Below are 27500 nucleotides of genomic sequence, written 5' to 3'. Positions count from 1 at the left end.
TTTCCCTGGATTCAGCAGCTTGTATGGATTAAGAATGGCTGGTATCCTCTTTATAAAGACTGTCAGTTCTCAGCAGGAGCAGTTACAATGTTGGTTTTTAGTTAAGGTAAGATATGCAAGAAAGTAAACATCTGTTGAAGGGCAGCTGTACAAGGGATACCTATAGCAGCTGAATGGACTCACTAGGTCCTAGTTCTTCCTGTTTGCATTGTTATTTATTCACATGATAGGAAGTAATCAGAAATTCTCATTTTCGGTATGTTAAGTACAACCATTTTGTTTGCTTGTGTTCTGTTGATCTGGCTACCAGGCAAATAATAAAACTTCAGAAACATTTGATGTCTGTCAAGAACAGGCTTGAGCCATCTTAATCAGTTCTTCACAGTCCATTCAGTTGCTGCAGCTCTTCCAGAACATCTCTTTCCCCAACCAGTACACATTTGTGCCACATCCTCAGTTACTTGCCTTCAGGCTGATCCATGCATTAATTAATGTACATTAAAAAAGGAAAACTTGTGATTTTGATTAGTTTCAAATTTAATGAAGTCATAATAAGAGAAACGCACATCATTTTTACAGGTACTTTCACTATAATAAAGCAGACACCTCTCTGAGATTTTACTAGAAAAAATAGAATGCAATCTTTTATTTTCTTTTAATTTTTAAACTTTCTAAACAAGTTTACAGTGTGTTATGGCATAGTTTGGGTCTATAGAGTCTTACCAGCAGTAACATAGAGAAGGCTGACCAGTGCCCTGTCCATGTAGTTTTGATTTAGTTTGTCTGAGCACCAGTTCTCTCTGGAATCACTGGGTTTCACAGGAATTGTTTCCATCCATTGGCTTTCAGATTTATTTGCTAGTGAGTGGGTCCCAATTTCAGTGCTTAGGAGCACTGAGTCATACTTCATAAAGAAAAAGCTGTTTCCAGTTTCTTTTGTGCCATTATGTGGTGTTCAGTACTAGTAAAAGTGTAGTGACTGAAGTGCGTTCTGATTGCTAAAACAGCTACAATCCATGCAGTAGTAACCGCAGAAATGAAATTATGACGGGGATAAATTGACCATTTGAAAATGTTAATACTTTGCCAAGACATTGCTTTTCGGTGGTTTAAAATTTTTTTTTCTAAAACAGTAATGCAAAGGACCAGTTATGAACTTTTCCTTGACCTTGTTTTCAGCAGAACAAAATGCCAAGGTCTGTAGCAGAAGCTTTTAGGAGCTGGTGATGAGTTTGGTAGCAGAAATGTATAGTAGCTGATGAAACATATTAACCAAGCCAAAGTGACACCCAGACAAGAATGATCAGAGCAGAGTCACAGACTAACATTTTAGAAAACTGATACTTTTTAAGAAAAGGTCTAAGGTGTGCAGATGTCTGGAGCAGCAAAGTACAGTTTGCAGTACTTGTAACAGAAGTAATAATAAGCAAAAACATAGAAGTTTGTTAAAGATGGCAGCTGATGTAGTTACATATTTCCTTAATTGCAAAAGGAAACTGTGATATATGCAGCCTGCCCTTTAAATGCAATCAGAATTTTGCCTTCTTTCCATTGCTATCTTTACCCCTAACTGTTCTCCATCTGTCCTTTACCCTCACCAATACTTTTCAGGTTTCCTGTCCACCAGCCATGGTTAGAAAGGTTTGCATTTCTCTAACCATTAAGGATGACTTGATTAAGAAAATGATTGCTTAGTAGGAACTTAAAGAAACTGGTTACAATAAACAAGACAGAAATATACTGACTGCTGGAAGATCCCATCATATCAGAGCTTTACTAACCAGTGCAGAATAGAAAAGGAACAGCAAAAGAAGGACTGGATGTAGGATAGTCTTCTCAGAAAGTGCTGGCAAAATCAGAAGCCTGCTGCTTGGCATGGTCACAGTTAGAAAGTGACATGATGGAAAAAGATTGAGTTGACTGAAGTATGAGATTTAATGAGACAGAAATAAAAGGTAAGAAGCTGAGTGATTACTTCATGTTTTACCTCCCAACCCTTGAGGAAAGAATTCATTTAGATGGTTTGTTATCAAATGTAGTTACAGTGCAATATAAAAAAACTGGTATTCATGTTATCTTTCGTGATTGTTTACTACCTGGACAAAGTCAGGCAAGTTAACCCCTGCGGTGACTGTCTGCACCCCAGTATTACAAGATAACAAAAAGCAGTAGTTTGATATGAAGAGAGAATTCCGTGTGCCACTGAGTGCTGATGTGCTCAGAGCTTCCTGTGTCGTATTAAAATTACAGCATTTTTATGTTCAAGAAACGTATTGAAAATGGCTGAAGTGGTTGGCTTATATAATGCTATATCACAAATTAGAAACATGACTAGTTCCACATGAAGTGTAGAATATAATTTTGAAAATTGAAAGAAAAGATTCATTTTTGTATTAGATCTGTAAAGTGCAGCTGTCTCCTTCCTGAAGAACAGGTGTGACTGTGCTGTATCTTTGGAGAATAGATATCAACAGTGGCTCAGGATACACTGTTGTCTGATTAAATGCAGTCACAGCTCTGTAAGCTGTTCTGTAGAAGAACTTCACCATACTAATTTTGTGTGATGCTGTTGTATGGATGCGTGCAGCACAAACGTGCATATGTGGCACGAAAACTGATTTTACAGAATGAGAAGAAAATATTTTGGGGAGAAAATTTGCATTTTGCCTGATCCTGAGAAGTGTCTGCCACTCTTTTTGTGAGGTGTTTCATCAGCATGGCAGTGTTTTACATTTCAGACTATTACACTGAAATATTCCAGTGTTACGAGGCTGTAGTTTTGGAAAATATATTTTTGTAATGATTGTTCCATGGTTCATTAGGGCGGGACCTCAAAGATGAAAACTGAACGATTGTGCCAGAGCTGAAATCAACAAGGTAAACATCTGAGAGTTTATATAAAACTTTGTAATGCTAGCAGTCATCAGTAGTTTTGGGGCAGAGTTTCTGAGCACTTGCACTAAGTCCCTTGTTCATGAGCTGTGACACTGTTGTTCAACAGTTGCATCCTGAACAGTGGTGCTACACTTCAGTGGCAGAGTTTTACCCAGTAGTGCATTGTACCTAGAGTTGTCATTTAATATTTCTAGCCTTTACTAATCTCTTCTTGTGTATAGGATAGTCACACTGGACACTCTATGATACATTTGATTTTGGGTTATTTTCTACAGCTTTTGTTGGCCTTAATGCTAAAACTTCTGTTACTAAACTGTATGTTACTCAAATGTATGTGTCTAAGCAGTTTGGTATGGTTTGCTCCATACTCTGTATTTCATAACAATATTTTTACCATGTATATTCCAAATATCACTTGTTGCATTTGGTTTGTCCTTTTTATATAACCACTGTTGGCTACATAAGTAAGCTATGAGTGTTTCATCTCCAAATACTTTTAAAACTGTAACTCGCTGTAACCTAACAGTAGATGTCTAGTTTTTCTCCTCATTTTATGTTCCTTGCCTTGCTCAGATCTTGATTTTAAAGATTATTTGAACTCTCTATATGCATTCTGTTGCTTTTGTATTCCCTGCATGCATTCTACACCAAATGTTGTTTAATGCCTCTATACTTTCTCATGGACCTCTGCTTTGCTTGCTTGCAGCATATAAAGTACTGTGGCACAGGCACTGTATATTTTTTCTTTTATATATTTGTAACATAGCGTTTTTTTGAACTTTGCCAAATAATTAGTCAATAAGAATACATAATACAATTTTTAAGATTAAAATATGGTAACAGTGGCTTTTGCTGGTGTTCTGTAATCATTTAGTCAACTCTGACTCTGTGAACTGAAGGAGTTTAGCATACCAGACTTGTCCGTCTAACACTTATTTAAGTTTTTGTATTTCATATTCATTACCTGAATAACGCTTTCTAACCATCTTATCTTTTGCTGCCTCTTTCTTCCTTTTGTCTTCAGTCTTTCCCAGCATCGTTTTGTCCATTGAATTCTGCCTTAACATTCAATGGCTAAAGGATTTGAGCTTTTGTTTTACTATCAGACCTTCCAGTGAGCAGTCTTGGTTTACTATCAGACCTTCCAGTGAGCAGTCTTGTTTTACTATCAGACCTTCCAGTGAGCAGTCTTGTTTTACTATCAGACCTTCCAGTGAGCAGTCTTGTTTTACTGTCAGACCTTCCAGTGAGCAGTCTTGTTTTACTATCAGATCTTCCAGTGAGCAGTCTTGTTTTACTATCAGACCTTCCAGTGAGCAGTCTTGTTTTACTATCAGACCTTCCAGTGAGCAGTCTTGTTTTACTGTCAGACCTTCCAGTGAGCAGTCTTGTTTTACTATCAGATCTTCCAGTGAGCAGTCTTGTTTTACTATCAGACCTTCCAGTGAGCAGTCTTGTTTTACTGTCAGACCTTCCAGTGAGCAGACTTATTTTACTATCAGACCTTCCAGTGAGCAGTCTTGTTTTACTGCCAGACCTTCCAGTGAGCAGTCTTGTTTTACTATCAGACCTTCCAGTGAGCAGTCTTGTTTTACTATCAGACCTTCCAGGGAACAGTCTTGTTTTACTATCAGACCTTCCAGTGAGCAGTCTTGTTTTACTATCAGACCTTCCAGGGAACAGTCTTGTTTTACTATCAGACCTTCCAGGGAACAGTCTTGTTTTACTATCAGATCTTCCAGTGAGCAGTCTTGTTTTACTATCAGACATTCCAGTGAGCAGTCTTGTTTTACTGTCAGACCTTCCAGTGAGCAGACTTATTTTACTATCAGACCTTCCAGTGAGCAGTGTTGTTTTACTGTCAGACCTTCCAGTGAGCAGTGTTGTTTTACTGCCAGACCTTCCAGTGAGTAGTCTTGTTTTACTGTCAGACCTTCCAGTGAGCACTCTTGTTTTACTGTCGGACCTTCCAGGGAGTAGCCTTGTTTTACTGTCAGACCTTCCAGGGAGCAGTCTTGTTTTACTGTCAGACCTTCCAGTGAGCAGTCTTGTTTTACTATCAGACCTTCCAGTGAGCAGTCTTGTTTTACTATCAGACCTTCCAATGAGCAGTCTTGTTTTACTATCAGATCTTCCAGTGAGCAGTCTTGTTTTACTATCAGACATTCCAGTGAGCAGTCTTGTTTTACTGTCAGACATTCCAGTGAGCAGACTTATTTTACTATCAGACCTTCCAGTGAGCAGACTTATTTTACTATCAGACCTTCCAGTGAGCAGTCTTGTTTTACTGCCAGACCTTCCAGGGAGCAGTCTTGTTTTACTGTCAGACCTTCCAGGGAGCAGTCTTGTTTTACTGTCAGACCTTCCAGTGAGCAGTCTTGTTTTACTTTCAGACCTTCCACTGAGCAGACTTGTTTTACTATTAGACCTTCCAGTGAGCAGTCTTGTTTTACTGTCAGACCTTCCAGTGAGCAGTCTATTTTTACTTTTCTAAATGTTGACTGATTTGATTGTCTTGCAGTTCACAGAATTCCCAAAAGTCATCTTCAGTACCACTGTTCAAAAGTACTGACTTTTCAGTACAGACCTTTGTTTGTAGTTCAGCCCTCACAGTCACATGCTGCTACTGAGAAAACCATAGCTCTGACTATAGCAACCATTGTTGACTGTGTAGTCTTTGCTATTTTATATCTTATCCAGTTTTGCCTTCCAAGAAACAAGCATCTTTTTATTTTGTGACTAAGTATGCATAGACCTGTAAGTCCAGAAAAAAAAAAAATCTGTCACTGCCTCTACATCCTCTCCATTTGTTTGTATAGAATTTGTCATGCTAGATCAAGCATGCCTTTTAAATGTTGTACAGCAAACTGGCCTTTGCACTTTTTACCTTCTCCTTTCTGAACATGATTTTTCAACTACTGTGGATAACTTGTTAAACCGAGGTCCCATCTGCTTGAATTGGTGGTTGCTCATGGATGTAAAAGATCCCATGACACCTACAAAAAGAGTAGAGGACGTTCCCTGATGCCTTGGCCATTTCCCTTAGTATCACTACCACTTCAGGTCTGCCTTGATAAGAATCTGCTAATGTAGTGAGACTAAACCGATCAATAAAGAATAAATTAATTAAAATAAACTACTCCTTTTCAGTCTTCAGAGTGGCATTGTCTGCATATTTGAGGTTGTTACTATTTCTCCCATTAAGTTTGATTTCAGCATCCATTTCATTTAACCTAGCATTTTACAAGATATATTTGGCAGATAAAATGAGTAGAGTGAATAGTATACAGACTTGTTGCTTTCATTTCTCAGTCTTGAACCCATCAGTTATTGCACTTGGTACTAACTGCTGCTTCTTGATCTGCAAAAACATTCCTCAGGAGGCAAATACAATGATTCTGTATCCCCATTTCTGTAAGAACACCGTTTATGTCTACAGAGGTAAAAGGCTTTAGAGTAATTGGTAAAGCAGATTTTTTTTTCTGTAACTCTGTTGCTTTCTCTATTTTTCAGTACATTTTAGAAGTTTGATTATGGTAATTATACTTCTTCTAAAACCATCATGTAAATTTAGCAGTTCTGGTATATTTATTGCTGGAATCTAGCTTCTAGCTAACATATTAAACTTTAAGTTTAGTTCTTTGATAATTTGAGCACTTCTTAGTGTTGTCCTTATAGGGGGGATTGGAGCATAAATTGAACTTTCCCAGCCCAATAGCCACTGTTATGTTTCCAGATAAGCCGGCAGATTATGAGCAGCACTGTAGCAGTATTATTTTTCATGATGTTAAACAATTCAGAATTAAGAAAAAAAAACATTTAAAGAAATGCTGTGTTGGTCCACTATAACAGAAAAAAAATGCACTGGAACATGGATGTGATGTAATATCTTTTATTGGACTAACATAGGGTATATGTGTGTGATGGCAGAAAAGTGTCACGACATGCTATAAAGTCAACACCTGGCATGTTACATTACAGTTTGTGTTCATTTTGCAGAGAGGATAACTCTCAAAGAGACTACTCTGACATTTTATGAGACAATAAATCTCAAAACAGTAGATGTGTAAGGAGATTAGTTGAATCCAGAGAAGGAAAATAATAAGTTATAATATGTAAATTGTTAGTTTGTCTAAACAAGTGTTAACCAAGACCTTTTTCACACACATACACAGTGTGTCCGTCTCTAAGGTATAGTATGAGCTACCGTTTTATTTCACACTAGCATTTTTCAAGGTTTCTTTTTTAGCTAAATCAAAATAAATTATGTACTTCTTTCAAAGGGACAAGTGGATATGTAAGCACTGTGTTTAACATCAGTAACTTAGTAACTCCTGGTGAAGGCCTCATGCCAGCTCAAAAGTTTGAGTAATTGCAAAACCTATTTTGGTCCAATAAAACGCATCCTATCACAACTAAGAACAATTCAGAAGGTGATTCCTCCCTGTAGCCTTGTTACTAGCAAGGCGTTCTAAAACCTGTTTGACTTCAGACTCCAAGGATGTCCTGGTGTATAAACCATGGAACATACCATCATGCTTATCAGTGATGTTAGGGCATAGATAGCCCTTCTGCATATTCCTGCCCTCTCTTCTTAATGTAGATTTATTAGTAAGCACTGGCCAGCTGCCCTTTTGGGCCATTTTAAGCCGAAACAATTTCCCCTTTTTGTGCTCAAATTAACATATCCCATTTGATTAGAGATTGGCCTTACCCATTCCAAGGTCAATAATTGTATGTTGTCCCTAATGAGAATAACTGGAATAATTGCACAGATAATTTGAGGTACCCATGCATGGGATTAAGCAGGGTTATCTCCCTTCAGAAGGGTAGACCATTAACTGACCCCAGAAACTACAGACCCATTAGTCTGACTAGTCTAATATGCAAAAGCATGGAATGACTCTATCATAGAAATCATCAACAAAGACATAGGCAACCTTCAGACGTTTGGCCCAATCCAGTCTTTATCAAGGAAAGGTCATGCCTGCCAAACCTGGTGGACTCCTTAGAGAAGGTAACCAATACAATGGATGACTGGAAGATGATGTATACTGCCTACCTGAACCTGGCTAAGGCATTTGATACAGTACCCCACTCTGGTATAGTTGACAAACTAACCAAACTGGGCATAAACCCCTACATAACTTGCTGGATTGCCAGCTGGCTCACAGTCAGGACCCAGGAAGTCAGGATTGGTAATACCATCTCACCTAAGAGACTGGTCACCAGTGAGGTACCTCAGGCCTCTGTGCTGGGACCACTCCTGTTTGGCATCTACTTCTCAGAAGTAAAAGCTAATGTCAAGGGTCTTTGGCTGACCAAGTATGCAGATCACTGCAAATTGGAAGCCATCACAGATTCCTTCCATGACAAACATCTTAAGAGGGTTTACCACAGACAAATGACTAGTGCCAAAGTCACAGACTAAAACTCAATGCCAAGAAATGCATTATAGTGCCTTTTGGGAAAGCTGCCACCTAAGCTAATTACTGCATTGATAAGACACCCGTAAGGGTTGACCTGGTACTCAGACATCTGGAAAGATAAGTAGACAGTAATTTGGTCTTTAACCAACATGTGGCCAGGCTAGTAAGAAAAGCATTCTTTGCCAATGTATAAGTAAAGGCATGGCATCCAGCTCCAAGGTAGTCATAGTGGCACTTTTATTTGACCCTTAGCAGACCCATCCTTGAGTATAATGCCCTCTTTGGCATGTACCTGGCCAGACCTGTGCAACAGTTTAAATGCCAACAAAGGTTCCTTGCCAGGAGAATCAAGGGTATAAACACATTGTCCTGTACGGATTGCCTTAAAGCCCCATCTATAATTCTCCTACAGGTTACTGAGAAGCAATCTATGTTTGGCTTATGAGGCATCCTCAGGTCCAGCTCTGATGGACCTTTTGCACATCTGAAAAATGAACAACATCAAAACCACTAGATCCAAGGATTTAAAATTTGCTTGTGACATAAATAAAACACGTTGACAAGACAAATGTGCCTTAGAGGATCCCCATTTTCTGGAACAGGCCTTCCATTCATGTGAAGAAGAGTCCATCCCTAACTGTATTTGAGCGTAACCTTGACCAATGAATAGAAAATCGGAAATTCATCCTGGGTGTGGTTCCCGTCTCTGATAGACAGAGGCAGACAGTAATACCCAAACTAACACTCTCCATACACATAACTACTATAAACTTCTAACTAACGTACCCCCTCCTAATAAATGCCCATGATACATAAGGAAACAACTGGGTTGGATTCCACTGCTAGGCTTATGAAGGCCCTGGTGGTCATTGACCTTGTATATACCAATGAACCTATGATCCTATTTAGGAGCTGCTTCTGTTCATTAGTGGTACAGGGAGCAATCCTGGGGTAAAGTTTCTGTTTCCCATCCCTAAATTCATGTTGTGCTTAAACATGGACAGGAATAAGCTTTGTTTTACGTGGATGGGGAGTCTGTTCCAGAGCAGCGGTATCCTCTGCGAGATATACCTGTCCCTCCAAACAGTCTTCTGTCAAGTATCTTCTGCTTACCTCCTTATCTTTTATAATGCCCCCTTTTACATGAAAGTTTCACTTAATATCGCCAGTGCTCTTGAATAGCTCTCCAGCCTTGCCCATTCGATTATGTTCTTCATATTCTTCACGTTATTTGCATTGATCATTTAAATATACCTGCTTATCTCTGCTTGCTGTTCTTGGGTCTCTGCATTCAAGTTAATGTATTTTCCATATTTGCAGTGCCTTTTTGTTCCTCCTTTCCTGTGCTACTTCTAAATCCTCCACACACAGCCATTTTGTCTTCTTAATCTTCTTTCTATTTGGAATATTGTTGTCGCTAACTCTTGGACAGTATTGTGAACTTCTGCACTTAATTATTCAGGAACTCTTATCTAGAGTGTCTAATCCCTTACTTCTCTTCATCACCTCCACTACATATTCTTATGGAAAATTGTTGAGCTCATATTTAGTTGGCTTGAGGGTTTTTCCTGTTTTTCTTTAATTTCATTCTAAAATTTGTAATATGAAGTTGAAAATTCAAGCCACATTTTGCACTGGGCCTTGTTTTCATCTCTGACTGCAAAGTATACAGTCAGTCTGATTCAGTATTGGTCTAATGATAGCCACATATAAAGCTATCACTTAGGCAGTTGAAAGGAAATGTTTGCTATTAGCAGTGAATTATGTAGGCAGAGTTCTGCTTGTCTCTGGCCTGCTGCATTTTGTACACCAGTTGTGAAAGTGCCCATTATTTCAGCTGGTCTTTGACCACCAACTTTTACATGACAATCACCTGTGATGAATCTAATATCTTTTTTTTGTGTTAAATCCAGAAAGTGCTACGGATCTTCATAAACTTTGTTGACTTCCCCCTCTTCAGCATCTAGATTTGCACATAATCTTGTAACACTGTAATGTTGAATGGCTTTTCCTTGGTGTTTGAGATCATTCTTTTATTGTTTGGATTGTAACAAAGCACTGATTTTGACGCCATTTTATTGACTGTAAGGGCAACCCCAACCCCATTTCTTCAGCAAGATTCTTGTCCACAGTAGAATATCTGATGATTATCAAATGTAAAACAATCCATTCCATACCATCACAGTTCATTAATTCCATTGATATGTTTCTTGTTGTCTCATCTTTACATAAAATTTGTCTTGATTTCATAATTATTCCATTGTCCAATTGTGTATATTTCTTTACAACATCGTCCAACTGTCCTTTCATCTTCAGACACCTCAACAGATGAGCATCCTGTCCACAGTAATTGATTTGTGTCGTAACCTACTTGCCATCTGTTTTTCCACAGTTGTATGCTAGGTACCTTCAAACTTAAGGGTCTCATCCTCTGGCATCATTACAACCTGTCTGTGATTGCTTTTGTCTGTAGAATTTTGATAGCAAAATAAATTATGCTGGATTGCTATTACATTCACAGCTGGACTGTATTTAGTCCAATCTCTCTTCCATGGCCTGCCTGTTTGTCTTAAGCAGCCTAAACAGTATAGCCCATAGCTTCACTGAGAAAAACAGGCATCTTCTTCAGGAAAAGAGAAAGGCTCCAAAGGTGTTCAGAAGTAATTTTGTCCATGGAATCTGGTTCCATGCAAGGTGTGCTGAAAAAGTCAGTCCAAATTATTTAAAAAAAATGACAAGCTATGGCCAGTTTTGAAAATGCACAAAAAATCATCAGCATTTATTTTGCTTAACTGTAAATGTTTACCTCAATTCACAGTCAGTTTCTGATAACTTAGGATATGCCTTCCATATTCAGAAAAAGAAGTAGGCCTTGCCACTTCATATGGTAACTGTGAGAGAGGGAGGAGATGGGCTGAGGTGGTGGATTTGCAGTGGAGTGGCCAGAAGAAGTGATGGATTGTTTGCTGTACAGTCTGGAATAAGTGAAAAAAATTGTGCAGTTTTAGGAGCTGGTGTTGTAAATGAAGAAATGGGTTTGCAGTTAATAAAAGATTGTTTTCTTTATCTGGTATCTGGGTCTGAACATTACTGGAGATGAACACCCATATTTCACTTGGTGTTATCTGAGGCAACTGGAGAAACTCCACTGTCACTGTAAAGAAGTCCGGATGGGGGACATTACAATGAGGAGACAGAAAATAGGAAGAGTTTTTTTTGTTTATTACTGTTAATTTAAAAATGCACTTTAGGTTTGCAGCAACTGAATTTCTATATTTTGAAAACGTTTAGTAATTGAAAGTGCTAATGGTAATGCCCTAGGTTGATTGTAGACAACTGGAGGGGAGTGGACATGCATCCAGTCAATGGATTTAGGGAAATACACTGCAGTGGGTAGGTGGTGCAAGGTTTATATTAGTTAAAAATTTGCAGTTGTAGTTCATAAATTACATTTTCTTTATTACAAAGACTAAACAATAACAGTGGGGGCATATTAATTTGTTACTAGGGTGGTTATTGCCCCTAGGCAATTGTGCCATTTTGAATGAGTTGTGTGAGAAATTGAAATAGGGTGGCGGATATGGCTTTTCCAAAGAATTTAAAAACATACTTACAGCTTCCAAGAGATGTTTTTCTGTGTTTCCAGGACTTCTTTTGTTATTATTTGCAGGACTTGGTCTTTGCAGATTTGACACATTTCAAAAGTCTGCATCTACTGTCACTGGGAGATTGCACATTTTCATTGTCGCTGTAACTCTGAATTTAATCAGATGTTTAGAAACTGCAGTTAGTGGATGGGTTATTTATTGTAGTAAAAATAAAATCATATCTTTGGTTTATAAGATAACAGTTTTTGTTATTTCGTGTACTTCTGAACAGTGTTTGATATTCAGTGATTTGTGGCACTGTTATGTCAATGCTCTCTGCCAGTGCTTGTCGCTTTGATGTTATTTCATTAAGAATGTGTTTGTATCCCAGTTCTGCTCCCTCGGTGAACTGCACATAAATTATTACAGCTCTTCCTTGACTTGAAGATGCCAATTGTGAAATGCAGATTGAAACCCGGAGTTGTAAGAGTGCTGTTATGGGACCTCTAGCAGACCAGTTTGCTGACTGTGCTTATGCTGAACTTGGCATAAAATGAGTAAGTTGTTGTATAATGTGTGGCTTGGGACCACCAGATTTGGAGGAATACTAAGAGGCCACACAGCTTAGGTTAATAATCTCTTTTTTGTACACCAGAGGGAGGTTGGCATAATGGTTAAGATATTTGCCTTATAGACACAAGGTGCAGGGTTTGATTCTCACATGGTTTAATTGGCTAGGCTTAAAATGGCCCACAAGGTTAGTTATCCTACTACTAGACTATGAACCTATAATGTATTTGACTCCAAATCCTTGCCATAATGGAAGCACACAATAAGTATAGTGGCCATATGGGCAACAACAGGATCACATTTGGGCAGATTTAAGAAAGAAAGGAATATAAAGAGCATTATGTACAGCCTTGTATATATAAAATGATTTATAGGTTCATAGGTGGGTACTAGGCTATCGGTCCTAGGGCCTATACAAGCCTGGCCATAACAATTCCCTGGATATTTCTTCCCACAATATTTACTTTCCTGATTGAGTAGGTCCTGACTTGAAAGGAAGTTGGGCCTTGGAAAAATAGAATAAGACCAATACAATATACTATAAATGTAGTAAGAAAGACAGTGAAGAAAATATAATGTACGTGTGTAAAAGAAAGAATAAAGGACTGAGATTCTGAGAACAGATGATTAAAAAAGAGATGACGTAATACAGTGGGATGAATCTATACAAACATGGGTCGTTAAAGTCAGATCAACTTCCATATGCAGATGTAATGTTATAGCTGAAGGAAGATATACACATGATGTATGGTAAATTTGTTAAGCTATAAATAGATTATAATTGAGGCTAGGAGAGAAATGGTTGACCAGAAAAGGGAAATAAGAACAGCAAGTAAGACCATATTAGATTTGAGAAGACATTGTCATTATTAATCCCCTTTGTCCCTTTTTCTACATGGGATCGTTTCAGCTGTGACTATTTCTCTAGATTCAGTGCCACTGTTGTACCTTCTTGGACAGTCATACCTGATTTTTGCAGGTCTTGTCTCACATAATGTGTTCATCTCTTTGAACATCTTCATTTTGTTTTGCATTATTTCTCTCTCTCCCAGATCATCATCTACTTTCCTGCACATGTACCCAAACTGCTGTAGTCTGTTCCATTAACCTTTTCCTGTAATTATTTGTTTTTTTATTTGTATGTCCTTTGTTGATCGGGTTAGTCCCACTAGGCTAGTGGCCTCTCTTCATGGTGGACCTGAGGTGGAATTTATACTACTTGGGGAAATTTGGCAAGGGAATACAGGAACATCCGCTACTGTCTTTATACATGCTGTGGGGTCTTTAACATCCACCTGAGCTACCACTGATCAAGCAAGTAGGATCTCAGTTTAGCACTCCATCTGAAGGATGGAACACTTAGGAGTGGAGAAGCCCTGTTATGCTGCATTTCTGCACCAAAGGTGAGCATGCTGCTTGGTGCACCACTGCTTCATCATTTCTTTGTTTGTCCCCCAGTGTGCATCCAACCACCCGTGTCATGCACTTCTTCTCTATCATCTCAACTGCCTTCACTGCCCAAGTCTCTGTACCATACAGAAGTACTGGTCATGCTGCTGTTTTTAACTTTACTTTTCACCTTCTTTAATATTCTTCTGTCACAAAGTACCCCAACACCTGTGCCAGTTGGCTGCCGCCCCTCTGATTCTTATTTTGACTTCCTCATTCAGACTTCTTTTCTCCACAACCACCCCTTCCAGATACTTTGAAGCTGTTACCTTGTTCCACTGTTTTCCCATTCTATCTTAACTTTCATCTTCTTCCGATTTCCCCCATTTGCTGCCGTGACAGCTATATTGTATGTACTCCATTTTATCCGTTGTGCCTTCAGTTTTACATTCCATTCCTTCATCATTTGCTGACATTCCTGTTCAGAGTCTGCTTATAACACTACATCATCTGCATATAGCAGCTTTCTTTATCTGTCCCCTCCAACATGTTTTATAATACAGTCCATCACCACTATGAAAAGCAGCTGGCTCTGAGCGTACCCTGATGCACACCCACTCTCTCACTGGGATCCCCTTTGTGAAACTGAACACTGTTTGTACGTAACCTGCATAGTACTAACAATGCTTCCAAATCTTCTAACCATCTCAGGACTTTACAAATCAGCTTTCTTGGGACCTTATCATATTATTTCTCCAAGAGTAGGACTGCCTGGACTCTGTTCTCATCTGTATCTTCTACTCCACTTCTGTCTCACTGCAAACATTAGGTCAGTTATGCTGCATCCTGTTTTGAATCCGAACTACTCATCTCCCATCTTACTTTCTACCACCCTTCATATTCATTTATTAGCCATCCTCTCATATTTAATAAAATTGTTGCTCTTAAAAAAAAAATAACTGAGAAAATTTTCAATCACTGCAATCTTTAGTGGTAGCACCATAATCCAGAATGTTGGTATTCCTTAAGTAGTTAATGCAGTTGGAGGTGTAGGGAATGTTAATTTATTTTTCTGTTTGTTTCATGATTCAAGTCCACTAACAGCTTCATATTTTAAGTGTAGGTTATTCATCACAACGTATATAAGCAGAGCATGCTTAAATCAAATGAACTCTAAGGTAAAATACAAAATTGATGTGATACTGATTATTCTAATGTAGATGATATAGCTGTGTAATATATATTTGGATAGAAAGTAGATTTCCAGGTGAAATAATATTTACCTAAGTACAAGAGTGATGTTATGTAACAGGTTAACTTTAAATGTATATGCTCAGTGTATGTTGTTTGTAATTTCTTGTGTGTGTCTGTATCTACATGTTAGAAGGTTAGCACATTGGGAAGGGTGCCTTCTAACTGTAAATAAATCTAATATGTTACACTGAAACTATTGTTTACCGTTTCACAGGTCCAACATCTATTTAAAGGGGCACTGCAGCAGTCTGCATTTAGTTTTATTCCCTCCCTACAGCTGATCTTCAGTTGGCACCAGCTCCTCTGTTAATTTACCTGCTTCTCCAGATCCATGTTTGCTTTTCCAAGGCTGCATTCAACCCACCAGCAGGGACAGCATCATAATGCTTTGGGGGAGTGTGTCCTAACCATCCCCCCCACAACTGCAAGTTGCAGCTTTACAATATCTGCTGGTACTGGCCTTAGGAGGTGCCCTTCCATGCACATGCAGCCAAACAGTACACAGCTTCTGCAGCATGGAGCTTGCTAGGAGTTTACTTCGACTACTGTAGTGAGCTTCATCTGCCTCCCTTCCCCCAGGATGGTTGAGCTGATGTCTGCTTACTCCAGTCCTCCCCCTTGGTCCCTCCAGTGCCTAAATTTCTTTTTGGGCACCAGTTTCTGTAACATTTTTCATTCTTTCATGTTTCTTTTAATCTGGGGTTGTAAAGCTTTGTACTGGTAACCTTTTTTTCTTTTACTGCAGATGGATGTATCTCAGGTTCTGACTAGGCCAATTATTGTCATTCAGACCTCCGAAAATGTTACCAAACTCATCAGTGTGCTTCTGAGGTGAGCCCTTCCAACTTTTAACTATTAATTTCTGGAAGCATTTGGAGTAATAAGAATCCAGCCAGTGTTTTGGGAGTAATACTCAGTGTATTTCTTCCACTTCTTCATTCATTGGCAGATAGACCAAATGTATTGTATTTTAAGTAGTCTACTCTACTAGAAGAATCTTTTTCCACATCTGTAACATTAGTTCTGATTGGTGCTTTTTCTGACGCCATATTTTTATTTGATTTCCATTTCTGTCCACTGGTAAGCTGCCACTGAATTTATGGATTGTTTTCAGCAGCAAAGAGCTCAAGTAGTATTTATACTGAATAAGGTAAGCTTGTCCAGAACACTGGGGAAATATTCAAACTCTTGTTTAAAGATGTAAATCCAAAAGTACTAGTAGAGGAAACCAAGGCAAAATAGAAGCATAAATAAAAGTTTATTGTGCAAGCGCTTTCACGGCTGCTTCTTCGGGCATTTAAAATCAAGTCGCCATTCATTTAATTTAAATGGGTATTAGCCTATGAAAATATAAGTGCAATAAATTAATTAAACAGTTGATATATATACAAAATCAAAACTGAATTAAAAGTGTATATATATATATATATATATATATATATATATATATATATATATATATATATATATAATATGTGTGCGCAACTTTGTCCTTAAAAAATTTAAAGAAGTTATTTTTTACCGGAGATTTTTAGATGATCTCATTTTGCTGTGGGATGGAGACGAACATTCACTCCTAAAATTCCATGATTATTTAGATTTAACTACCCCTTTTTTAAAATTCACTTTAAACTACTCTACAGACGCTATAAATTTTTTAGATGTTAACAGTCTTTAGAGTAGAGAATCATTCTTTCTCTACTAAAACCTATAGAAAAAGTTGTTACCAGAAATAATTACCTCCATAGAAAGAGTATGCACCCCCCACACATTCATCACAATATAGTTAGGAGTCAGGGACTACAAGCTTCCAGACTTAATGTTAGTGATCTGGATTTTACTAGAGAAACCAATGCTCTACAGATTAGGTTTCAGGAGAGAGGTTATAGTAAATATGAAGCTGACGCAGCTCTGCACAATGTAATAAGCTTGCGTAGGAAGGAGGACAAACCTTACTATTCTGAAGGTCCATGGAATAGACAAATAATAAAGAAGAAAAAAGAAAATTATTTGAGGGTTCCAGTTACTCATTATAGCAACATATGGCAGATAGATAATATCATAAAGAATAACTGGCAGATATTGACTACAGATAAATATGTCACCTCTGTTGTAGGGAATAAACCTAGGTTTGCATATAAAATAAGAAAAATTTAAAGAGAATGTTATGTCATCCTAAAATCTCTGTTGGAAAGACTGAGTTGAATACCCTTTATGGTACTTTTCCATGCCTTAAATACAATTGGTGTAAATTTGTAGATACATCCAATGAGTTCCTGCATCCAGATACTGGAAAACTTTGAAGTTTCGTGTTAGAGCTAATTTTGATACTATGCATATAGTTTATTTAGCTGTTTGTCAAATCTGCTACAGTTTTTACATTGGTAAGACTGACTGCAGACTTCGTGACAGAATTAGAGAGTATATTTATAGCATCAACAATTCCATTTGCACTAATGTCCTGGCTAAAAACGTTAACATAACCGAACATAATTTCAGGTTTATGGTCCTTGAATTAATATATCCTGATGTTGGGGGGGGGGGCATTTAGAACCAGGTAGAAACCTTAGAACTGAAATGGATAGTAAGGATGAGGGGTAGTAAAGGCAAAGGCTTAAATGATAAAATATATATAAACCAGTTTTAAAAAATAGAATTTTTAGCTAGATAGATAGGAAATGGTTGATATATATTTATATGTGTGCATATATGTTTTTAAGTATGTATTTAATGTGTTATTTAACATGATGTGTATATATATATATATATATATATATATATATATATATATATATATTTATACTTTATACTTTTTAATTCAGTTTTGATTTTGTATATATATTAAATGTTTAATTGATTTATTGCACTTGCATTTTCATTGGCTAATGCCCATTTAAATTAAATGAATGGCAACATGATTTTAAATGTCTGAAGCAGCAGTAATGGTTACCGTGAAAGCGTGTACACAATAAACATTTATTTATGCTTCTATTTTGCCTTGGTTTGCTCTACCAGTACTTTTGAATTTACATTATTGCTGCTGCTTTTGTGATGCTACTAACTGGTGGTGCATTTGTTCCTCTGGTGGGACTTTGTTGCTTTTTTCTACTTATCTTGTTTAAAAATAATGTTGAAAGATGTACATTCATTTTTGATGAGGTTACAGTGAGGAGGCTTGAATATGGAAGATGGCCAAAGTTTGTTAAACATCTGTAATTGTTTATATGTGTTAGTTGAAATGAGTAAGGGTTCAAGAGAACTTATTGTGACACAAGTTGGAAAGGAACTTGAGTTATTTTTGTCTGAATGTTATTTTCATGTTAATTTAGTTATGTTCACAGTACTTTTTTAACGGTAGTAATAAAATAAAAGGTTCCCCTGAGATCTCATAGAATGATAGCTAGCAATTAAAACTATTCAAACTTTATCGTCCTTCAAAACCTCTCTACAAAGATATTTCTCCTCACACTGGAACTGCGTATGCATTAAGACCCCAGCCCCTAAATCTTAACAACCTACCACTTTCACCTTTTCATCCTTCAGTTGCATCCCCACACCTCATTATCTCATAAGACCTTGTCATAACAATGACTCTCCTGTGGCTGTAGTTCATATAATCTTAGCCCTTTTACCACCTTTCTTATCCATGCTGTAACGTGAGCCTGCAATAATTGTTACAATTTGACATTTGATTTGCATAGATGAAGTTCTGCTTTTGTGAAATGCTTTATGTAATCAATTATTTCTTTCTTAGGTAATACGTAATTGTTCTTTATGTAACTCTATGAATTTTTTTCAGTAATCTTTATGAAATTGTTAATTGTGGAGCTTTTCTCCCCTGACCTCCATAGAAAATGGGCTCATACTGGCCCAGTGGACTACCCCGGTAATCAAATGCTAATAAATGTTCGCATTATTACTTAGTCAGACATATGGGACCTCAGATTTAACATGTCTTTCAGTGGAGGGCTGTATGAACTTTACCTTTTTCAATGCAAAAAGTTCTTCTGATACCAAACGTTTTTGCCTCCTCATTTGTCATTTTATTTGTTAATATTCAAATCTTTCTCCAATGGTTCCAGAAATATCATTTTATGAATGATAGCTGGATCTTTCTAGCTTTTAGTTGTTAACCTTCTGATGCACCATCAGGCAGCTGTTATTAGTTTTATTTTGTAACATGGTGTTAATGCTTGTTCCTTTGTGGATCACTTTTAATAGAGAGAATACTCACCAATCACTGCACGCGAACAATAAATTATAATAGATGGTCTTTGGCAGTTTTATCTTGCATCTTCTTTTGTGGAATGTTTCTGTTGTCAGTACTATCTGTTCCTTTATGCTTGTGCATCCATTTTGAGTCCTGTCTGTAACATCTTCAGGGATTTAGACATTTGTTCTTTGTTTTGTTTTATTTTTATTTGTTTCTGAGCTAGGTGTGCCCACTAGATGTATAAGTGCCTCTTATTTTCAGAAGGTGGCTTGGAAGCATGTTATAATTAAGAGGCTCACTCAGTCATAGTGTACACATTGAAACTGAAGGAACTGAACCCATGGCTGCACAGAATGAAGATTATTATCTATAACCTAGTATGCTAAACTCTGTGTATTGCAAAATCAAATCACTTTCTGATCTGCAACAATTCCCTTTTTCCCATTTTGTACATGGTGTTGGGGGTGTTACATTGACCATGATAAACACCTAGAACCTGTGTTCACACTGCTGGGTGCCTAGCCCTGTCACAGTTGTTCTTTAATACCTCACATGTGCGCACACACATATATGGCAGTTTTAGACTCGCACATACGGCAGCTTTAAACTCTGTTATCTCCCTACTTGCATGTCTTTGGGATGTGGGAGGAAACGAGCACCTGGAGAAAGCACATGTGAACACTGGGGGGGCATGCAAACTCCACACAGAAGGCACCCCACCTGAGAACCAAACCAGAGAACCTCTTCATGTGAGGCAACTACTACCTCCCTAGAAGCCTTTCTGGAATTATACCAGTAACGCACACATTCTCAGAATTATATTAGTAATGCAGGGTTGTCTCTCTTTTCAAACATCAAATCTCTGGATCCCTTGTTAATTTCACAAAGCCGTTGAAGCATTACAGATGTAGCTGGCACCCTTCCTGTGTTCTTACGCACGTTTACCTTATTCTTGTCTTTCCTTAAGCTACATACCTCATTCAATGCTGTGAAAGTTACAAAATGTATGTAATGGCTGTGTCACCTCTGTTTCTATTAGTGATGTTTCTATGTGGGATTTGTCACATAGCAGTCTGCTAATGCAGTCTTGCAGGATTTCGACTGACTCTATTACTTGAGTCACAGTTTTGTTCTTAATATTTTATTTGTTTTTATTTTGCACTTATGTTGTAAGTTTTGTTTGAATTAGTTGTGTGGGTTGGGTTTTGGATGAGAGATGGTCTTCCTGAAGTATTTCAACAGTGTTCTGTCAGGTTAGGCAAGGTTTAAAGTGGCTCCTTTAAATGTTAATTGCCTAAATAAATTTAGAGGTGTTCTCAGATATCTAAAACATGTTTCATCACTGGCATTTCATGTTTACAAGAACTGCATTTATACAAAGAAAAACACAACTTGCTTTCCGAGACGATTTTATAAAAAGGTTTTCATACACATAAAAATAAGCCAGGTGAAGTAGCAGTAATTATTCATGAGCATTCTGTAGTAGTTTCTGACCATGTGTATGGTCAGGAAGGAAGGATTATAGTATTAAAATTAAGAATTAATGATTATGAGGTTACAATGCAGTATATACCGTAGGGGTAGTCTAGCCTGGGGATGCATAGGTACATAACCAAGTAACCATGAAATGTTGTCTGAGGACATGTAGGATAAATTCCATTTATTAGATATACAGTTTGAATATAGTGAATAACCTGCAGTAACTTTTTGACTTGGGTATTTTGAAAGATTTTTTTTCCCCTGGAGCATATTTTTCTATTTGGAAAGTATGGATAACTGGCAGTGTCTAGCTCTGGATATTTTTCAGGACTGTAAAGTAACTTTTATATCATTAATTGTGAGTGGATGTATGTGTGTCAGTTCAAGCCATTTAGCTGTTTTAGAGTAATGAGTGTTGAGTTCTGTAGTGCTTTTTTTGTTAGGTTGTTCCTTTGTTATAGCATTGCAAAGTTTATTTTTTAGAGATGAGTTTAGGTTTGTAAAGACTGGGGAGGCATAAATAAGTGTTGGATGTAGGTAAGTTGTAGCTATGTTTTTTTCTGACCTTCCCAGCGAGGAATGTTTTTCCCTGTATATAGAGCCTAGTTTTTGGAGGATTGCTTTTTATTTATGTTATGACTGAATTTAATCTGGTCATCTATGGCCACGCCTACCAGTTTTGAATGTGTAACCATTTCTATTTTTGCATTGTTGAGTGAAGTTTTTGTTGTTGCACAGGTATTTTAGAATATATAGGATGAGTTTAGTCTTTTTTGGTTCAGGAGAAGTTAAGAGTTAACCAACCAGGATTCTGTGGAAGAGAATAATTGCTGTGTGATTTCTTGCAGTATTTTTAGGGTCTTGGAGGCACAGATGTGAGCCGAGTCATCTACATATTGTACTGTTGTGACATGCTTTGAGATAGAGTGTTTGTCATTTTTGAATTGGTTAAATAAAAGATGGGCAAGTCTAGATCCTTGGAGATCACCTACTGATGCAAGTAAAAATGCGGAGAAATCATTATTTCATTTCACTGCCTGTTTCTGGTCTGCGAGATTGCTGTGAAATTAGTGGAGTGAAGATGCATCAAGACCAAAAGAGGAGAGTTTATATAGTAGGGTTTCATGGCAGGCTGTGTCAAAAGTGGTAGACAGATCAAGAAGGACTGTAGAGACCAGGATGCATGTATTTCTATCGTTATTAACTGTATCAGTGAAGCTTAGCAGAGAAGTGGTTGTACTGTAGCTATGCCTGAAACTGTGCTGTGTTGAAGGTAGAAAGTTGTTTGTTGTAATATAATTAATGAGTTACAATTGTATGCATCTTTCCAGGATTTTGGACAGAGGAGAGAGTATTGCTGCAGGTCTGCAATTTGGGAGGTCTGTAGAATACTCCCCCCTCAAGCCGGGGTATTTCAAAGTATTCTTTTTTTTTCCTAGACCGGTGGAACATACTTTACTTTGAGTGATTTATCTAGAAGGAGACAGGATAGGTGAGCGTATCAGCAGCAGGTTTGATGTATCCTGCAGGCAGCTGGTCAGATAGCAAGCTTCAGTTTGTATATGTAGTTTTTGATAACAAAATATGGAGTATGACAGAGAATATTTTGTTGGTTGTTTATTTGGGATGTAGTTTGGACGTTAATGTTGTGTTAGTAAATAAAAAGGTAACATAATTGTGGGTTAAATTGTTTGTTTATGGAGGCCCAGAATAGTTTGAGATTTGATTGGTATGTGTCTTAAATCATGGAATAATAACATTTCTTATTTTGTCTTATGATTGGTTTAGTTTAAATGTCTGAGCTGTTATTGAAATGTTGTTGCTTTTATTTTCATCTGCATTTCCAGGCTTTGTATCTGATGTTCATGAGTTTAGTTGTCTTAGTTAGCTGTGGTGTTGGGTGGAACTTAATTCTTGCAGTCTTTATAGGGCATCCTCATTTAGAATACTTAAAATAGTTCCACAGCAACACATGGAAGGGCTCTGAGCACATTACAGTTAAGTTCTTTTGAAATTCTTATAAAATTTTCTATCCAGAAATTAGTGAGATTCCCGACTGTGCTGTAGTGGTGGTGTTTGATGCAAACTATGGTCGCTTGACTCGTCTGGCAGAGTGCCATGTGATGCTATTTTCTTGGGTAGAGATGTGATAATCTAGTCTAGTGTAGATTCTTGTAATTTTGTAGTATTTTGTCAGGGGTATTGCTTGGGTGTAAAGCAGTACAGTTGTATTGTATTAGAAAGGTTACCTTAATTTATTGTGTGCCAGTCAATGTTCATGTTGCTCAGTATAATAGTTTCTTGTTGTATATTGCTGGAGATCCAGTAGAGGATCTCTTCTAGGACAGGACTGTTATTTCCTGGAGGTATGTACATGCTGTTATAGTTATATTCTTATGGGTACTGAGTTTAAGTTGTTGGGTAACTAATTCTACAAGTCTGAATTGTTAAGTAGTATGAAGGAAAGGGCGGAGTTACTTGGTGTTCTTGTAGAGCATTGCTACTCCCCCACTCTTTATTTTGCATTTCTAGCCTTGGGATATTATTTCTGGAGGGTTGGGCTCCTTTGTCTTTTGTGTCCTTCTTGAGACAGGTTTCTGTGTTCAACAGGATGTCACAAGAATTGTATATAGCCAATCCAAGCATCAACTTTTGGAATTTGTTGTTAATGTTTCTTAGCTTGATGGTAAAAAGGTGGAGTCCTTATGATTGTGAAACTTTGTAAAGGTAATTGGGGATGTGGAATGGAATTATTGGTTAGAAGTGGTGGTGTCTGAGCTGGGCCAAGATTGCGGTGGATGTCTTTACTTAATTTTAGGGACAAGGATGTGTGGTAGTAATGACTGAGACATTTGTATTTGTTTTTCTGTTTTATAGGTATTTTGTAGATCTATGGGATATAATCTAAGTAAACAGTTTTAAAGAAATGTGTGGAGGTGATTTGGTATAAAATTGTAGAAATGGGAAAGTGATGTTATGTGTTGTTATTGGTGAGGTCTAGTATCCTGCTAGAGAGTGACTTATTGAGTGAGAGTTAATGGTAATAGATTATGAGGTGTGCTTACACAGTGAGGGATAGAAAGCAGCAGGAATTGTGGGACTGGCCCTATGATTGGATTATTAGGTGGGATGAGATTAATGGAATGTTTGAGAGACTGAGGATAGAGTAAAATGAAAGAATATGAGGTTTATGCATCTCAGGAGGGGTTGATAAGTATTGTAGTGGTTACATGTAGTAAGCTGTATTGACTGTTCACTTTTGTAATTGGTTGTTATATTCATAGGTTAGTACTAAGCTAACTGCCCTTGCGAGCCATTTTAAGCGTAGACAGTTATCAATTGTGAGGCTCAAACCCTGCACCTTGTGTTTGTAAGGCAAACACCTTAACCATTAGGCCACCCTCCCATTAAGTGGGAGTAATTTAGTTGGCTAATGTAGTGGTGTTGAGACTAATAGTCCTTTGCGACTAGTTGATTTGACATGGGGGAGAGCTGTGGAAATTTTAAATGTAAAGTAAGGGGGGTGGGAATTGGGAGTAGGGTAGCATAGTCAAGAGCAAATGGAGCAGGAATTTTAACTTGTACAGTGTTGTGCAGTTCCAGAAAGAATATATTCAGTGATCACCAGAATTCTTAGTAGAAGTAAGTTTATTTAATGCAGTTCACAGCTGGATGGAAGACAACAGTATTGTGTCTAAGGATTCTGTTTTGAAAAAGGTGCTTGAGCACAAGCAGTACTAACTAGACTAAGAAAGCCAGAGATGCTAGAAGTTAGGATATCCCAGCTCCACCCTGGACTTTACAGGGCATATTTCCTGCACAGAAACAATATATCTGGCTGAAAAATCACAGTTAAGTGAAATTATGTTTTTGGGGTTGTAATAATAAGGGATGATGGTGACTTAAAGAGAAGTTCATCTTGGATATAGCAGGGGAAAAAAGAAGCAGAAGCTGCTATGTTTCTATGTTACAAGCAGCTTGTAAAGCAGAAAAGGGGACTCTTAAGTGAGGTATCAGCAACTTTCCAAGGGGAATGAAAGAAACTGTAGAAGCTGTTCTATGAGGTACACACATTCCCCTTGTCTGTGTTAATTGAAATTCCTACATAAACCAGCGTTTCAGTTGATGTCAGATCGGATTAAAAAGTGGAACTCATTGAAGCGCTTGATGCATATAATTAACTTTATATATCTTAAATTTCTACTCTTTTGGTGTTATTTATTACCTTTGTTTTATTCCTTTTGTGTTTTTTTCCCATGGTATAGATTGGCTTCCACCTGTGTATTGCCAGCATATTCAAGCAACTTTACTAGTTAAATCCTTGCATTTTTTCTAACTGTGAAAAGTTAGACACAGTGAAATTAAATTCACATCTAAGCCTTGGATATGAGTTACTGGTATAGAGTTCAGAAGATGTGATACTGTAGCTAAGTTATATTCAAATATTTTTGAAGAAAAAAAAACATATAATGGCATATATTCAAACTCTTACGATTTTTTTTTCCTGTACATTTTTCCTGTACATCATATAACTATCATATTACATTTCAGAACCAATAATTTGCTGAATTTGAGGCAGTTTGTGGGAAGTTAGTGTACTAAAAATCATCAACTGTAACTCCAAAAACTTTCACAAAAGTCACTAGGCCCATGCGTCTTTAGACTTCCATAAGCGTTAGTGACATCAGTCTGATTTCACTGATTCTTGGTTCCAAGTGTGGTGCTCATGAGGAATTATTAACTTCTGATGGAGTAAGACTGTGACATTATCTTGTAGTGTTTCATGGATTTATGTCCTTGTGGTGTATAATTATTAGATTTTAAGTAAGATTACATTATAATCAGTCCAATAGCATATGAAACTCATAAAAGGATGAAAAATCCATTTTGCAGAGCTACTTATTTTCCATGAAGGAAGGTAATCTCAAGTATTACATTAAAGTTTTAGACAATCCTAACTTTTATAAGATGGCTGAAAAAAGCCTGCTAATGCCTTCATACTGCAGCATTTTAACTTCCTAGTATTCTTTTTTTACATTTAAAATGCCAGCTGTTATCCATAAATGCCTAAGTAATATCAAATGTTGTACCCTGTGTCACAGCTGAGTTCTACGGCTTTCTATGGAGTTAAGGAAACACAACTTTCCAAAACTGCAGAAATAAGGTAAGGCTCAAATGAAAGTGGCAGCTTTAATCACAGGTTGCATCGCCAGCAAAAGAGCCCTGTGCTATCCTCCTCTGATGTCAGCTTATCAAGCTAAGGGGAATGTACCTTTGAAATATTCTTTGTGCCCCCATACTAGATGACTTTCAAAAAAGGAAACCTAAATTATTTTTGCTTCTTTGAAAAGTTAAGTCTGAAAGAGAAACATCATGTCTATATAGGGTACAACCCATCTCCCATACTAAATGAGTTCCCTAAGTATTCAGCATCTAAAGGAACATAATTTTCTAAAGATGCATAAATAATTTAACGTTGAAAAGAGAACTCAGCCTGTCATATATAACTGGTCATCCACTGTTTAAACTAGTCAATGAATTGGATTTCACAGTTATATTCCTTAGACATTTTCTAGGTGTGTGCCTTTTTAGGTGAGTCTCGGACTGACTGTTAACAAATAATGTGCAGATTGATATTATGTTCCATATTCTAGAAGTTCCATCTGGTATACTTTTTTTAAATGGGTAGATTCTTTTTAATACTCCTTAGTCATTTGAAATGTATTTTAATTGCATTAAGCTCCAAATGACTAATGTTCCTTTTTGGTGACTTCAGCCAAATGGTGTACGTTCTTGTTACTTTGCAATGTAAGGTGTTCAGTGTCAGCATTGTTTTATTGTTTATGTGCAGCCATTGCTGAATGGGAATGATATTAAAACTTGCCAGTGAAGTCAGGATGTGAGCACATATTAAAACTTCTGAACTCCATGAACAACTGTAGAGTTTTATTGATTGGGGAAGTTATTAGAATACTGTACATATTACCCTTATCTGAGTTTGTAAGTGCAGCTTAGCCGTCTAAGTATGTTAGATAATTGACTTAGCATGGAGTCTCTATTGGGTCCTGTGCTACACTTTGCCATCAATGTTTAATATTTCCCATTATTCACATAACTTTAAAATTCCAAAAAGTGAGCTATTTTGTGGTATAGTAGTCATTCATATTGCTCCTGCATTATTGTTCTCCCCCCATTGGTACATTAAGCTCACTGTAAATATTGCATAATAATTTCCCCTTATCCCACAACTGCCTGTAATGTAGCTTGGAAGCATAGCATAGTCATGGATTGCTTCTGATTGCTTGACTCTGCCAGGAGTGTGTTGTGGAGCTGTAATCTTATCTTCTTCATCATACCCTTCCCAACATTTGTTTGTTTATAACTAGACTCACTGACTTGGACTGGTGGCTGTACGTCTGTGTAAATATAACTATTTAGCAAGTAAGAGAATAAATGTAAATGATATTTTTAGCCAACTTCTTCATCATCCATTCCTTTACTGTTGGGCCAGCTATTATGCAATTTACATATTTTAAATAGTGACCACCTATGTAATGAGTTATTTAACGTTGACAAGTAATGCTGCTACCATACATTTGTCATCTACTTTAACCATTACTATACAAAATCTGTCCAAATTAACATTACTTGCACAAATCCAGAACTGGAATTACTGCAAATTCT

At 37.3% G+C, this 27500-nt stretch overlaps 1 protein-coding gene across 3 annotated transcripts in view; it reads left to right on the top strand.

Annotated features, from left to right (window-relative positions):
* Positions 1-27500, top strand: part of RNF215 (ring finger protein 215) — a 146216-nt gene that overhangs the window by 19043 nt on the left and 99673 nt on the right. For all 3 annotated transcript variants that reach the window (XM_044065605.1, XM_044065613.1, XM_044065598.1), the window contains exon 4: positions 15870-15955. In XM_044065605.1, coding sequence (XP_043921540.1) covers positions 15870-15955 — 86 coding nt within the window. The remainder of the gene's footprint in view (positions 1-15869; positions 15956-27500) is intronic.

Source organism: Protopterus annectens, chromosome 1.part0, assembly GCF_019279795.1.
Source record: "Protopterus annectens isolate FY-2018-M chromosome 1.part0, PAN1.0, whole genome shotgun sequence".
NCBI classification, from domain to species: Eukaryota; Metazoa; Chordata; order Ceratodontiformes; family Protopteridae; genus Protopterus; species Protopterus annectens.
This window is presented reverse-complemented; position numbering and strand designations above follow the sequence as displayed.